General features: G+C 45.9%; 1 protein-coding gene across 2 annotated transcripts in view; it reads right to left on the minus strand.

Moving 5' to 3' along the window:
• The window catches only part of TAF1B (TATA-box binding protein associated factor, RNA polymerase I subunit B), a 95,531-nt gene extending 95,285 nt beyond the window's left edge, over positions 1-246 (minus strand). The window contains exon 1 of one of the 2 annotated variants that reach the window (XM_053285729.1): positions 180-246. In XM_053285729.1, coding sequence (XP_053141704.1) covers positions 180-212 — 33 coding nt within the window. In that variant the 5' untranslated portion in view covers positions 213-246. The remainder of the gene's footprint in view (positions 1-179) is intronic. The other variant, XM_053285727.1, reaches the window with a different exon arrangement.
• Between the last annotated feature and the right edge of the window lie 16,762 nt (positions 247-17,008).

The following is a 17,008-nucleotide window of genomic DNA, read 5'->3' on the forward strand; positions in this document are numbered from 1 at the left end:
TAATATGAACAAATGTAAAGAGTTAATCAGGGGCGTAGCAAGGTTGGAGGGGGCCCAGAGACAAGATTTTAAAATGCCTCCCCCTCACTGAAGCTCAGCTCACGAAGTAAAGAAATCTTAAATGAGGCTGAATAGTGGTAACAAAAAGCATAGTAAAATGATACTAGAGAAAGACATACTGTTCTAGTAGCTCCAGGTCTTAACACACACATCAATTTCGGAGGATGAATACAACTGAAGGGAGCCTGGGCGAGTGCGTGGCTGGGGGAGTCAGTCATGTGACTTGCCTCTGGGTGGGGGGGGGGCCCAAGGCCCTCAAACAACTGTCTCCCCTTGCCCTATTATAGTTATGCCCCTGAAGTTAATTTTAAAAGTCAACTCAGGGGCTGTACCCTTACAAACGTAGAATACAGATCATGTTTATTGTAGTATGTGTGTTTAGCCTAATGTATGGATAGCTGTATGCTGTTATGCCTGAACTATATGTTCAGATCAACAATCATTGGTTAGTTTGGCAATACTTCAACCAGAGTATCATGTAGATAAGCTGTGTGGGTGTGCACGTTCGCCACATCTTCCCACTGATGCCTAATTGCATTGAGGAGGGACGTTGATAAGCTAAACTGCTCCTCAATGAATAGATAAAATACTACTTTGAAGTAATATTTAATCCATGTGTTTGGAGCTGTTCGGACAAACCACCCCCCTACATGATTAGACAACAATGGGATAGTGTACCAGATGGGGCAGGGGGAGATGTGTGTGCCCACACTCCTCCCCTGTATGAGGACCACGGCCAACCTTTTAATGAGGCATAGTGAGGCTGCCACCTAGGCAGCAGATTTTGCCACCTCTGCCAGCCCACTGCTTGTGGCTTCCTGTGTCACTGAGTGTTCCATTAATGGACAGGTGGTAGGGGTGTGCACGGAACCACAGCGCTGTGGTCCAGCACTTTGTCGGGGGTTCCTTTAAGGGCGGGGGAGGGTTTACTTACCCCTCCTGCCACTTCCCCCCCCTCCAGCGCACATATTGTATGTAGTAATTGGGGCAGCAGGATACCTCCCTGCCGCCCCTTCTCCCTCTTCAGTGCAAAAGACTTCACGGAGCCTTTTGCGCGCACACACACTGCACGCATGCACGTCGGGGAGACAGGGCACAAATCAGTACACCAGGTGGGTGGGACCTAGAGAGTGGTTGCTGGGAATTCTGGGAACAGAAGAGCAGTCTTTGTTGGAGAGAAGCGTGTGCGGAATGGCTTAGTGAGAGGCAATGGAGTTTGCTCCCTCATGGTCAAAGCCAGCATGGAGGTTTCTCTCATAGAATAACTCTGTAGACCTTTAAAAGAAAGGATTGCAGGAAGCTTGATCCTCCTCAGGAATTAAGTGAGTTCAAGGAAAGTTGACGTCAGCATAGGTAACAGTTTGTTAGTCAAATTGTGCATTAGAAACTTATATTTCTTTGGCGGTGGTGTTTTGCATAGTCCTGATAATGTTTTATTATAGTGTACCTACAACATAATTGAAATAAGAAACACTAGCCTACGCCCATCCTACCAAGGGTGTTGCAAAAGACTCAATAAATATTTAAACATGTCTAAGACAACCCATTTTTGTAATCTGCAAAGTATTGTTAACTGTTTCTAAGAAAGCTAGAACAATGGAAGCAGACTCAGATGGAAGCAGACTGCAGTAATTGAATAAGCCTTTTCTTTTACAAGGCTTTTTTTTAGGCTTTTCCTAAGCCTTTTCTTTTACAAGCCTCTCCGAGTTGGTTTTTAACTCAGGAAAAGAGGGGGCCGAAGGAAGGGTTTCTCTGATGCAAACACATCCTCAAATGGTCAGCAATTTTCAGTTTTCTCATTCCGTGTAAGTTTACATGTGGAAGGTTTTCCCCCCTCTTCCTTTCTTGCCTAATACCCAGTTACAGAAGGACCTTGGATTACAGCACCCAGGCCACTGGTCCGGTTCTCTACACGTTTTAGGGTCCTTGGTGGCAGCATTTTGAACCTACCGATATTACAAAATAGTTTTAGGAGAAGCAGGGATGATTCAGCATTTCTTTCCTTCACATGAACTTGCTCTGAGACAAAGGCTTTAATCTGCTACAATTTTTTTAATCAAGAGCTGCCAATAGATCTAAATCACTCAATTTGTAACAATATTTCAAAGTCAAAACCCACATTGGAATTTCACATTCAAAGTCTGAATGATGACATTGGAATATTTTCCTTTCCTTTCCTTCCTTTCCTAATTCTCAGCTGCCTTCCAATTCTTGCAGTAAAATCAATTAGCTGTGAGAAAGATCCCGGAAAAAGACAGGTGAAGACATTGTCTCATGCCTGCTCCTGTATACGCTCAAAGTATCACCTTCCATTGGTTCAGTCCCCCATGTTCAGAGCAATGAAGCTTTCTCTGTCAGGGGCACAAATCCCCCCACCTAAGCATTTGAGAAGTCCCCCCCATCATGTTACTGAGCCCCCCCCTCCACCGCCTAACCTAATAACCCATATCTTTAGTCCCCAAAACATATTTTTCTCACTTTCCCAACAAAAATTAAGTGAGGAGTTGCTCCTCAAGCTTTCCCTTTCTCTGTGTCCCTGTTTTCCATATGTAGATAGTGCCTGCCAGCCCATGACATTTCATTAACTGAAGCAGAACACCAGATAGCAACCCTCCTTTCTTTACCTCTTTCTAAAAATTTCAATCACACCTCAATTCATTCCTTCTCTCAGGGCTCACCCCCTTCCCTCCTTTTCTGTTAAACAGGGAAGTGGAAAAGCAGCATGCTATGATTTTGCCTTTCCTCTTTTGTAGACTATCCATGGGGTGGTGTGTCGATGTGTATGCTGAGTGGGCTGCCATACTGTCCCTCAGAACTGGCCCATAATCTGTCATCTGAAGCAGCCTGTTTCATCCTGCTACATGGTAGGATGCATAGGATGTGTGTAGGATTTTTTTTTGTTGGTTTAAAATATAAGGTTTTCAATGGAACTGTTATGTTTTATGAATGTTGTGAGCCATTTTGCATTCTCTAGTCAAAATGTGGGATACAAATCAAATGAGTTCTAAATGGTACAGCGGAGCATGGAATAGTAAATCAAATGAAATTTGCTGAGGTGAATTTTTCCACAGAGCTCCTTAGGCTAAGTGGCTTGTTTTAAAAAAGAAAGAAAAGCTGGAGCATCTGCTAAAGAGTGTGACTGCATAAATACTTGAAATAGAAAAAGAAAGAGGAGAACTTAGTTTCTCCAATGAGATTAGTTCAGGTGCCCCTAAAGACAAATCTCCTGACTCCAACACATTGGGCCCTAATAAGCTATGGTATTGTTGTCTTTTTTTCCTCTTGGATGCCTTCCCTCCCTCCTTTTCTCCCAGCCCCTTCCTACTTCCTTCACAGAGAGAAGAGACAGAGGGGAAAGTATCCCTCAACTTTGCTAATAAGAAGGGGCTCTCCTTCCCTACATAGATGTTGGCACAAGTCCAATACAAATACCAAACAGCTTCAGAGTCTCAGAGTATCCTGTGCAGTTTGCCTTGGTCTGGAGCCAAGAATATGTCGGAGGTGATACAACTGGATTTCAAGGAGAAAGGAAGACCCAGGCTCTGCCTTTACAGCCATGGAGCAATATTGCTGAAACGAAAGAGAGTCATGCTTTAGGTATGACATAGGGACCTTGCAGTCTTGATCTTAAGCATGTTTATTCAGAGGTTAAGTGCCACTGAATCCAATAGGACTTATACCTTCGTATGCCTAATAGGACCTTTAAAAAGAAAAGATGTGGCGTTTGTTGCTGGTGGGGGAGGAAATTGCCTGTAAAATATAAGAAGTGGTCTCATTGTTCTCAGGTGAGCCATCTGATCAGTTTAGAAGCATAACAAATGGAGGGATACTTAGACCACACATCTTGGCTAAGAAAGGAGCAAGGAGTTCTTTGCCTAGTCCAGATGCACCAAAACTAGGCCAGGAGCAGGAGTCTGACTCGGATCTGGACTACCAAAGTGAGCATATAACATGAGCAGCATATCTGCTTTGGAGGACTGGAACTAGCTGCATGTTGCCCAGCATGCAGTGGGGTGGGTGAATTCTAATGTCCTACCTTCTGCTCAGATCACCCTACAAGTGGTAGAAATATGTCCCTGAGGCTCATGCAGCTCTCTGAGACATACATCCAGGTGTTGCAGAGTAATTTGGTCCCTGTTATGAGGGAGTCAAATGTCATCCATCACTCCTTCCCCCAGAAGCACTCTGAAACTCAAGGAAGTATGTCTCTGAGGGTATTTCTACCTGTTACAGGGTGATCTGAGAAGGTAGGAACACCAGAATTCACCCTCCCCAGTGTGTGCTGAATGCAGCCATAGAGGTGGACACTGCCAAAGTGTGAGCGCAGCTCTCTGTTCTGTGCCCATTTCATTAGTCTGGATATGAGCCACAGTCTTTCACAGTGGCCTGCCTCAGATACTGACAAGTTCTGGTAAGAACTAATCTGCCTACTTTCCTTTCACTATCCCTATGAATGGACTAATTGTGACCCAAATTGGTTCGGCAGTTCACAAGTTAACCCACTTGCAGCTCAAACGTTCACTTATCCACCATCTTCAATCGGGGTGGATGACATCATCACAAACTATGCCTTTGAGGTGTCCCAATGTGTCCCTACAACTGTACCAGATTTGGTCCAAATTAGTTCCCACTTGCACCTGAAATGTTCATGAGTCTGCCATCTTGAATTGGGGTGAATGATGTCATCACAAACTATGCCGTTGAGGTGTCCCTATGTGTCCCTACAGCTGTAGCAAATTTGGTTCAAATAAGTTAGGAGGCGCACAAGTTAACCCTCTTGTGCCTCAAATGTTCATTTGTCCACCATCCTGAATTGGGGTGGATGACATAATCACAGACTATGCTGTTGAGGTGTCTCTTTGTGTCATTCACTACAACTGCACCAAATTCGGTCCAAATTGGTTAGGTGGTTCACAAGTTAGCCCACTTGTGCCTCAAACATTCATGCATGCGCCATCTTGAATTAGGGTGGATGACACCATCACAAACTACACCATTGAGGTGTCCCTATGTGTCTCTCACTACAACTGTACCAAATTTGGTTCAAATCAGTTAGACAGTCCACAAATAGCCCACTTGTGTCTCAAATGTTTACACCTCTGCCGCCTTGAATTGGGGTGGATGACATCATCACAAAGTATGCTGTTGAGGTGACCCTAGGTGTCCCTACAACTGTACCCAGTTTGATTCATATTGGTCCAGGCATTGCGAACTTCGGGACACACACACACACACACACACACACACACACACAGAATGCAGAGTGATCTCAAGCTTACTTTCCTTAAGAAAAGTAGACTAAAAAACAGTATGTAAGTAGTGCTTTGTGACAGTTCTTATCTGTCCTTACTGAGAGGGTTGGATTCAGGTTCCAGGAGGCCCTTGGCAAACTGTCCTCCAAGGACCACATCCTACCTCGATAGGCCCTGACAGAGTTCCTCTGCCATTACCACATTAAAGCTGCAGGCAAAAGGTGGTCTCTGTGATCAACAGTGGGCCCTTCCTGGGCCATTGGATGCAGACCCCTGTCTACAGGATATATTTCACTTTCAAAATCTGGACCCAGATTTCCTACAACCACTGTTAAACAGAAATACTTCTTGGCAGAAGACAGTTTTCACAAATAATAGGCTTACCATTGGTGGTGATCTCTCAGTAAGTGGGCCACTTCACACTATTGCTTGTAACATGTATGGAAAGGGGGATTGGAGGTGCCCAGCACATGCTCCTGACACTTCCGGCTTCTTGTCATGTGAAGCCGGCAATGTTGGGTGGAGAATGTTGGATTCCCTCCTCTGCCCAACATTCTTCCAACACCTGTAATCAAGAATTAAAGCCGTGTGGAGAACATCAGGCACACTCGACATTGGTGTGGTGTTTTTGGTTAATCCATTCCTTGATCCAGGCCAGCTTTTGAATGGTGATTTAGTTACTTTTATTCCAGTCCTGGAGTAGAGATGGGGCTAACAAACAGCCAGCAGCAAGAGCACTGAAAGCAGACTGCACTTGCCTCTCTGTAAATAATATCTATCTTATTAAACCATTGACATTCCGGATTCAGCTCCACTGTCTTGTCCTTGCATACCACAACTCTCCTCTGGATTCTACAAATGGCAGCTTCGCGTGACATGGAGAAGCCAGAAGCATTGTGAGCACACATGCACCGGGCACCTCTTTCGTTCTTGTTACTTACTTGTCAGTGATCGTGTGACCCCATAGTCTCTTTGTTGTCTTTCTGTTTGTAATGTCATCCACTTTGTGGGGCATTGTGCCCATTAGACAGGATAAATAAATTGATAAATAACAAGTAGCTCCCACTGTGTCCTTAACACTGTTACATCTCTATAAGAACAAGTTATATGACTATATTAAGAACAAAATACAAATATAATTCCTTATCTCTGCTGGGGTATGTGTGAGCACAGATACATGTGTAAAATCTGGTCTAGGGAAATATTTTCGTTTTCATTACTTATACAGTGTAACGCACTGCAGTTATTTCAAAATGTCAAACAAGTAATAGCCACAATCATGTCAGATTAAAAGCATTTGGTCTATAGTAAAACAATACATCCAAAAGCTTTTCTGGATATTGGATACTATATAATAAAGCAGCAGAGTTCCTGTTGTCAGCAAAAAGAGCCTTTTGGACAAAGGCTCTCTTTTAAGAAATTAATTTATTTACTAGCTGGCCCGGGAGCAGAGCATCTGTGCCTCTAGTTCTCTTCCCTCCTTCCCCCTCCCTCTAAGCTGTCCCCCCCACTTCTCATCCCCTCCTGCTGCCACCACTTCTTTCTATCCTGCTGCCACTACCATTTTCCTTCCCTCCCCCACTGCTGTTTTCTTTCCCACTGCCACCATCTCCCCCCCCCCGCTGCTGCCGTTTTCTCCCACACACACACACTGCCGCCATTTTCTTTCCCCCAGCTGTCAAAACCAGGGCCAGGCTGCCCCGCCGCCACCTCCCGCCTCCTCCTCCTGGTGGCCAGGCTAGGCTGGCCCGCTGCCTCCTCCTTACCCCGGTGGGTGGGCAGGGCCAGGCCGTCCCACCGCTGCCTCCCGCCTCCTCCTTACCTGGGCGGGCCAGGGCCACGCCGTCCCACCAGTGCCTCTTCCCACCGGCCACCTCCTCAGGCTGGCGCAGCTTTGCCCTCCGGCCAGCCGCCTCCTCACACGTGTGCAGAACTCTTGCGAGAGTTCTGCCATGCATGTGATTTCCACCGCACATCCTCACACATCTGGCCAGCTAAGAGAATTAAGTATATAGATATTGATTTTGCAGTCTTCACAAAAGAGACCCAGTAGCTTCCAAAGCCCAGGATAAATTGTGTGTTTTTTTTTTTTAAAAAGTGGGCGAGGAAGAGAGAGAGAAAAAAAAACAAAGAGTGCAGAATTTAGAGTTATTCTAGTTTAGTTTGATGAGGGGTTACAAATGTGAAAATAAATTGTTAGGGCTGGTCTACACACAAGTGCCCCTCAGTCAAGTAGTTTGCTCCCTTACCTGCCCCCCCCCATTTCTATTTCAGAAGTCTAATATGTGGGACACAGCTCACCCACCCATAAAAGCACTTTGTCCCTTCTGTGTCCCCTCTCAATTTTTTTATGGTGCCGCCACTGTCTACACATGCAGCAGGATCTGGTAGATTGGGCACTTTAGATAGCAGATAGGGGCATCATATTTTTAATGCTCCCTAATATAATAGCTCCTCTTCAATAGAAAACCAGCACAACAAGCAAAGGGTTGTGCTCGAACATTTCTACCTACTGTGTTAATTTTCTACTTGCAAGCAATTTTTTGTTTGTTTTGTTCTCCTGTGGGTGAGGAGGCTCCTGCCTCCCCACGCAACACCTCCGATCCCGTCCAGGCTCTGCCACTTGCAGGGGCACACGAGTGGTGCCACTGTGGTCGGCAGAGCAGGGAGCGGGAGGAAGAAGACCTCCGGCATCTCTCAAGGCACTGCACCAGGAGCACAGTGCACTGAGGGATCCTCCCTCAGCCAGGCACACTTGTTGCCCAACCCTGTGTGTGTGGGTGGGCTGCCTGCAGCCCGCACACACACACAACCCTGAACCTGGAGTTAAGGGCACGCTTACACCCTTAAACTCAGGTTAAAACCTGGGGTAAATTCCCAGGCTTAGGGCCAAAGCAGAGCCAGGATCGGGTTCGACCCAAGCCTGGGTTTGGCTGCGTGTGTGAATACCTCAACATGTAGTTTGGTCCCCAGCCTAAGTGGGGACCAAAGTATGTCCATTCACACATTGTGTTGAATGGACATACAGTAGAACAATTCCTATCTGTACCCTGTCTTTGTGTACAGTCATCCCTTGCCAACCGCGGGTTTCCCAATCGTGGTTTTGAGTATCCGCAACTGGGGAATTGTGGCAGGTCTCACCAACTGCGACCAGAGTATGCACGGATTGGCAAAACCTTTTGGGCAATTGAGGGGATTTTCTGGGGTTGGTTGATTTTATGGGGTTGGGTGGTTTTAGGGGGTATGGGGTAGCTTTGGAGGGTTTGGGGGTGGTTTTCAGGGGTCAGGGGTGATTTCTGGGGGTCAAGGGTGATTTTCAGGGATTTCTTCTATTTTGTGGCCTTTTCGTGACCACAATTCCCCTAACCCCCTGTTTTCCATTGATTTTAATGACTCGCCAACTGTGAAGTTGCCAACCGCGAGGTTTTCCCAGAATGGAAGCCTCACAGTTAGCAAGGGATGATGGGACCTGGGTTCACTTTTGCATATACAATTATTTGTACAAAACATGTACATGTGTACAGATACCTCTAGGCACATACAGTATTATGTGTATGTGCATACAGGTGTCTGTACTCGTGTATGTTTTCTGTGTTAACGACTGCATATGCATAGAACAGAATGAGATGAGGACGAGGTGGCAGAATAGGGCTCTTATATGTCTTTGTTCACAAAGGGTTAGTACTGGTGGTGGCCCTCTTTATCTGTGGACTCACAGATTGTGGTTTCACATATCCACGATTGGGTCTCAGATTGGTCCAAACTTGGTCTGAGAGACCAAGTTTCATTTTCCACGGGTAAAAAAACAGCAAAATTCACCTAACTGTGGTTTTGAGTGGCCAGAAATGACCCAGAAATGACTTCTGATGTCATTTCTGTCCACCATTTTCCAGCAGAGAGCCATTTTGTGGCTCTTTTTTTTTTTTTTTTTTTAAAGGCAAATATTTGCCCAAATTCAACCATTTCGGGGTTTGCAGGGGCATTGCAGGAGACCTGGAGAATAAGGTACTGTCCCTGGCTTCTGTTATTTCTGCCCCTCTCTTGCTTTTTTGGCCCTCATTTTTTTGTTAGGAACCTAACCTCGCAATTTTCATTGACTCAAAGTTTCATTATTCGGATACTCCGTATCCACGCCTATGGGCAAGAACAGAACCCTCGCGAATAACAAGGGCCACCTGTATGTTGAAAAGTATGCCACTCCAAGTTATCTGAAGTAAAAGAAGTCACATTCTAGAACTGACATTTGTTTTTTATTACATCAGTGAAACATGGCATCTGCACACACACACATACACACAATTAAAAACTGTTCATTAACACCAAATATAAATGGACATTAAAAAAATTAGCAAAAATATGACCATCTATGTTTAAAACCCAGCCAGCTGTCAAGCTCATTGGTGCCTGCTTTGGGTTTGCTTAAAAAGTGCTGCTAGCTGAATTTGGCTGACACCACTTAGAAAAGCTTGAAGGAGAAAGAAGCTATTTAAAATGGGAAAAAGTGGTTATTATTTTTGGCTCATAGTACTACATGTCATGGCAGAAGACCTATGCCTTCAAATTCAGGAATGCCTCGATCATCTTGAAAGTGGAGCGGGAGTGTGACTAGAAGTGCCAAAGAGATACAAGGGCAGGAGGTGCTGAACTCCCTCCTCCACCAACACCTTTTGCTATCACAGCTGCAGTCTGTCTTCTCTAAAGTACTCCCCCAACACCCCAGCTAGGCTCCAGTACCAAAAGGGACCGTGGGATGTGGGTAAGAAATTACCCGAGGAAGAACTGCAGGAGGAGACAAAGCCTGGGGGCAGACTCAGCACCTACTTGCACACACCTTTCACACCTTAAAATATACCCTCTGCTCTCTGGTTTAGGCTTGATTGGGGCAGATCTGTATTTGCAAGCACAAATCTATACCTGCCACATATAGTTGGAGCCTCAGAGAAGACAAAAAATAGAGAGCTGGAGTTTCACATTTGTATGATCGGCTATCCATCCTGGATCCGTTATCTGGAGCAGCTGGCATTTTATTTCACTCTTGAATTGATGGGTTTTTGCTGAATTTAATTTTCAGCATCCAGCTAATACGCGCCCAAACTTAATTTCGTTTCCACAGTATTAAATTCGTGCAAGAGCAGCATAACATATTTGTGGCAATTGCTGTGAAGAACTGGTTGTTGAATGCACCATGTGTTAAGAAAAATTCTTAACCTACAAAATAAAGAATTCTTCTGCCTTCACATCAGCAGAATGTATCGTAAAGAAGTCCTATACACAGAGGAATCAAACCGAATCCATGTGTCTGGCTATTATGGCCGCTACTCTTTTAGGTAATTCCCCTCTGAGCTGGTCACCTCTTGATGGAAGATACTTTCCACATCTAAGAGACATTCACTGTTTCTTCTTCTGTGGCAATAATCTAGTGTGTTTCAGGCAACACAAAGAAAATGAGCCCAGGGGCCTCTTCAGGTCTTAAATGAAATTTTTTCATTTGCCTTTTGCCAAGGTCTCCTTTCATACTCCTTCTCAATTTTCAGAACACTGAGTGCCACTGAAAGGCTTTCTATACCGTCTGAGCATACCATTTCAGGACCACCATTCTTACCCCATGAGATATTTTCATAATTCAACAATCATTATTTACAAATGAACATTTCATCCATCAAATACTACTTCTGGTGTTTAAGACAATGAATATTCAGTAGCAGACAACAACACTCTACAAGTGCATATTTCAGGGGTGTAGTGAGGTTAAAGGTGGTCCCTCCTGCCACCAGGGTTTGTGGCCCCACTGCCACCCAACTAGCACACCTAACTCTATCTCCGGGCAGTGCCTACCTGTTGGGGCCACTGCCTCAGAAATGTGGGCCAGTAGTGGAGGTGCCATCTGATGGCATAACCGCTACCAGCACAAAAACAGACCTGCCTTAAAGAGGCCACCTGTTCTCACTGGGATAGGGCAGTGAGCCAATGCTGCTAGCTCTAAGCAAGTGGCCAGTATCAAGTGCACCATGCAGAGGAGGGGTGGGAAGCAGCTCACATTAGAGACCAGTAGACAAGGCTTTTGTCCCCACTCGTCCAACATGGCTACACCACCACTGTATTTGCAACCAACTCGTTTTCAAGAAATATATCCTATCAGCTTTCCTTGCCTCATCTGGTCCACTTTGTGTCCCTTCCTAGGGCTCAACTTTTAGGATTTGTACAAGAAAATCAATACCTCTTCACAATGTTCTTTGTGATGTCAAAACAGGTATAGTGGAGTGTTCCATAAAATGCTACAGCTTGAAGTTGCAAGATGTTGCATTTCCCCAGAAGTTGTGCTATTTGCAAGCAAACAACTCTACCTGCTATTTCATATGCCTACCAGCCAGATCAGCAAATATACTTACAAACGGACATGGCCAGCCCACAAATGAGATGTGGGGACTGATGGCAGACTGGTGCAGGTGGCACCTGCCTACACCAACCCTTACTTGACCTAGTGGTGACAAGTTACCATTCAAGCTCCTGCTAAGTTCACTTGCCCTGTTCTTCCTGCCCTTTGAAAAGGTAGGGATGGAGAACAGAATGGCAAGAAGTGCAAAGCCCACAATTCCTGCCGCTCTGCTCCCTGCTTTCACATTTTCAAAATTTGTGCCAATGATGCAGCACAAATTCTGGGCCAGTGATTCTTTTTTGGACTGTGTTTTGTGCCGTGTTCTGTGTTGGGAATGAGATCCGCCCCCCGCCTTTTTTTTAACTGTGGTGTGGGTGTTTCACTTGTGTGGCAGTGTATGCTGTTTTCCCCATAGGGAATAATGGGGAATTGAACCATGCCATTGTTCCCCATGGGGAGTGCCTAGAGACACAAAAGTGGGTTGGGCAGTAGGGCATGATGGGTACTACCTACCACCCAACCTGCAAAACAGTCAATCAGGTGATTAAAAAAAAATTCCTGGGTCAGTAGGGCAACCCTAGTTAGGTTTCACTAACTGGTCCAGAGAGAATTCAAAAATTCCTTTAAAATCACCTGATTGTCCGATTATTTTCTGGGTTGGGTGGTAGATTATTTTGTGAATTGGGAAGCTACTGCCTAACCCGCTTTTGTGTTCCTAGGAGCTACCCATGGGGAATAATTGCATGGTTTGATTCCCCATTATTCCCTATGGGCAAATTGGTCCAAACCAGTTCAGACTGATTTGATAAACAAACCAGACCGGCTGGGTGGTTCTATCAAACCGATTATCAAACTGGCGGTCCAGTTCAAATTCAGACTGAACCGCAGAAGCCAGTTCCACACACACCCCTACTTAATGCTGCTATGTCAGAAAAGGAAATGAAACATCACATTTGTACTATTTAAAGTCAATCTATTCAAGGTGTGCATATTTGGTTAGATGCCGTGATGTGTCTGCACCTACAAAGATTAGAATCGTTCGGACCATGGTTTTTCCCGTGATGCTCTATGGATGCAAAAGCAAGATAGAAAAAGCATTGATGCTTTTGAAATTTTGTGCTGGAGAAGACTTTTGAGGATACCATGGACAGCCAGGAAAACAAACAAATGGATCATGGAACAAATCAATCCAGAATTTTCACTCAAGGCACAAATGACCAGGCTCAAACTATCATACTTTGGACACCTTATGCAAAGATCCAGCTCCCTTGAGAAGTCCATATTCAGGGGCATAACTACTATTAGGCAAGGGGAGGTGGTTGCCTGGGGGCCCCACTGCCTTGGGGGCCCCCCAGAGACACCTCACATGACTCCCCATTGCCCCCTGCCCAGCCCCAAGCCCCCTCAGCCACTTGCCCTGTTCACCCTCTCTCCTGCTTGTCCTCCTGGCCGGCAATCTAAGCAGCAGACAAGCTGCCTGCAAAGAGCTCCTTTTCTCCCCGCCAATCAGCTGATTGGCGGGTGGGCGGGGCTTCCAGGGAGGCCTCCATGTAGGCCTCAGTGAAGCCTGAACTGGAGTAGGCTTTCAGGGAGGCCCCAAGCAAGCAAGGAAGGGAGCAGGCAGGCAGGCAGGCAGAGTGGCCCCCACAGCTCTCTGCAGCAGACCCTCTGCCCTGCCCAGCATTTGCCAGGTAGTATGTGAACTCCTTTTTGTGGTCACCCCCCACCCCACCCATATATAGGGATCTGCTTGCCATAGGGCTTTGATATGGAGGGGGGAGAGACTGAGAAGTCTCTGAATATTTAAAACAGCTTGGGAAAATTGCTGGCTTTAAAAAAAGCTATCTAAAAAGTCCTATAAGTGGCTTGTTTCATGGCAGAAACTTATAAAAACTTCTGGAACAAACAGTATTTTATTTATTCATTCATTCATTTATAAATGCACTTATGCTCAAGTTATTTTGCAACCCAGAAGGTCTGAGTGAGAACTGTGGAGCATGTGTGGTGCTTTTATTTTATTTTATTTTTCTTGTGTGTTAACTGCTCCCCAATAACTCGCAGGGACTTCAGGGTCAATCTGGCCAACATGTGAATGCAGCACCTCCATTCCAGAGGAGATGTGTGTTAAAGGGCTTTAAAAGCCTCCTGTGAAAAATCTCCTGCAATCAAACTTTACTGAATTTGTTCAAAATTCTGAGAAGACAAACATAGGCTCACCCTGCATGGTTGAAAGTCTCCTTTGCTAATCTGCAGTGAGGGTCCCATTTTAAAAATTAGGTTTCTAGTGTGTTCTAGGCATTAAAAGTAGCACAAATATATAGTAGTCAATGTATATCACTATATATTGTGAAGTGTGTGTGTGTGTATTCAGTGAAATGTATTTCTAGGCAGCATACTTATTTTGAAATATCAGACTTAAATCCTTGGGGGCCTGGGATGTGCAGAGGCCCTGGACTTTGGGGGGGGGGGGATTTTAAAATCTCGTATCTGGGCCCACTCCAACCTTGCTACGCCCCTGTCCATAATGCTGGGAAAAGTTGAAGGAAAGGGGACATCCAGCAGCAAGGTGGATGGGCTCGATTACAACAGCAATGAATGCACCACTGAGAGACCTAAAAGGCCAAGTTGAAGACAGATCATCCTGGAGAGATTCTATCTATGTGGTCGCTAAGAGTCAATACCGACTTGACGGCACGTAATCAATCAATCAATCAATACTATAAGTGTACCCAGATATAGTGTCCACAGAAGCATGCCTGCTTCTACTGCATGCAAGTTTGGTTTGGATCTCTTTTACAAGAGGAAACTGATCAATCTATATAATTATTTCTCTTAGCCGCCCACCATGGAGATGCGTGTCTTTGGAGCGGACCTCTCACATGGAACTCTCGCTACACGCTGCAAGAGTTCCCGGCAAAGATAGGAGCAAGCACGGAGAAATTGGGGCCCGATTGTGAAGGAGCCGCGTGAGGGAAGCGGCGGGCCCAGCCATGACGGGGAGGCGGCGGCAGCCGCTATGTGGCGGTGGTAGCCCCAGCCGCGGTGGTGAGGCGGTGGTGAGGCGGCGGCGGGCCTGGCTGTGGTAGCGAGGCGGCGGAAGCTTCAGACCCAACCACGGTGGTGAGGAGACGGCTGGGCCCCCAGGAAGAGGAGATGGCCCAGGAGGAGATGGGCTGGCTTTAAAGCCAGCCAGAAACCGTGGGTGGGGAGCGGGGGGAAGGACCCCCCTAGGCAGGAAACGCTGGCCTCAAATATTGCACAGATGTTCTGTGTGGGGTCAGCTAGTAAGAATTAATTCCAAATGTAGTTACACATTCTCCACTAGGTTTCTCCCTGGAGTAATGTTTCATTTCTCAAGCTGCAGTAATGTGCCTTTGTGAAAGACAAACTGCTGACATGAGCAGTCTTGCACCTTACATGCTGGAGTCTGGCACTCCCCACTTCTCTGTGTCATGCTGACTCACTTTGCAGTGACATTATGATGAGTGAGGTGAAAGACTGGCTTCTCCACACGGCACACCCTTCAGACTAAGAGTGCCATCATTCACAGCCAGCTAAACCTCCTTTCCAAGAGCTTTCTGGGAGATTAATTCCCTGCCCTCGTTGTGGCTCTATTGCATAACCAGAAGGCCTCCAAACTGTGCTGATACTGCCTGACCTTATTTTGCTTCTGCAGTGTCATAATATGGTCCAGTTCACATGCAGTTATCTGTGTCAGGCATGCAAACCAGTGAATTTTAAACTTGCAATGTTTGGTACTGAATTTTAAGCTGTATACCAACATCCCTGCAGATCAGAGTGGGTGTAAGTTTTCCTGCTGTGAGGTGAACTTTGCTTTGATCCTCAAAGGACACATGTACAGCCTCCAGATTAAACAATGTTCTGCTTGACTTTAGAGTCTGGCCGTTATCCAGTTTTATTACTAAGGCCTTTATGTATTTCTGTCTTCTCAAGTCTTTTAATCTTTTCCCATCAATTTTATGTCTCTCCCCCCACCCTTTTATGCCTTTTATGATTTTTATTACTTTTCAGGCTTTTAAGACCTCATGCTCAGGGCTGTCCCTAGTGGGGTTTGGGGCTGGGGGCGAATCAGCATGTGCTCTCCCCTAACATTTTAGATAAATAAATAATATGTATTTTACGTAAAACCAAGACATAAATATACTCAGTTTAACACATTTGCATTCCAAACTTGAGTTCTAAAATTCAAGTTGGAAATCAAAGCACCATACCATCATCCATCCTAATTATTCACAGAATGCCCACTGCTCCTCCATTTCAAAGGAAGAAAATAATCAATCTGTTTCTGACACAATGGGGCTATTCCCACGACCAACAAAAATCAGGCTAGCAGAGGCTAGCCCGATTTTTGTTGGTTGTCAGACCCACCGGGCTCGCAGCCGAGCCCGGTGGTTCTGGAGCGACTAACCCACTCGAGAACCCCTGGCAAAAAGCAGGTTTGCGGAGCGAGTGCTCCTGCAAACCTGCTTTTTGCGATTATGAGTAGATCCCCGGCCGGGAGGCTTAAAAGCAGCCTCCCGGCTCGGAGGTCTCCCCAGTGTGCCCTGAGCACTTGCGCAGGGCATACTGGGGCTTCTGGGGGCCACGCAGCCCCTGAGCTCCCCAGCCCCCGCCAGCTCTGTCTCGGAGCCGGGCATCGCGTGGGCAGCCGATCTGGCCACCCAGGGCTCCCTCCCCGCTCGTGAGCAGGGAGAGCGGACTTAGCCCGCTCTTCCCGCTCACTTCCCAAAACCAGGTCTCACGGATCGTGAGACCCGGTCCAATATTTTTTATCCTGCTTTTCTACCCTACTCTTCCTCCAAGTAACCTAGAGTAGTGTACATGGCTACTAATGTTTATCTTCACAGCCACCCTGTGACGTAGGTTAGGCTGAGGGACACATGACTGGCCCAGAATAACACAGCGAGTTTCATGGCTGAGTGAGGATTGAACTCAGGTCTCCTAGTCATAGGCCAACACTCTAACCACTACACCACACTGGGTCCTGATCCTGTTCCTTCCTTTGCCCCTAACCTTCCTTCAATCCATACCAGTTTTGCCTCACCTCTGAAAGTTTACCCCAATTTAACAGCACCATCAGCACCTCCTACCTTGCTTCAACCCAAGGTGGTGCAGTATTTTTAACATGGGTTCTTAAGGGCACAAGGAACAACTGAACTCACAAGAATGTAACAGTATAAAACAAGTATTTTTATTTATTTATGCAAATATGAATTACTTAGCAGAAACATTTCAACATGCAACTTAACATATTCCCACGCCACATATTTCTTTACCTACTCCCCCTTCTGTCTCTAAA

The sequence above is a fragment of the Hemicordylus capensis genome, chromosome 1 (genome assembly GCF_027244095.1).
Source record: "Hemicordylus capensis ecotype Gifberg chromosome 1, rHemCap1.1.pri, whole genome shotgun sequence".
Lineage (NCBI taxonomy): Eukaryota > Metazoa > Chordata > Lepidosauria > Squamata > Cordylidae > Hemicordylus > Hemicordylus capensis.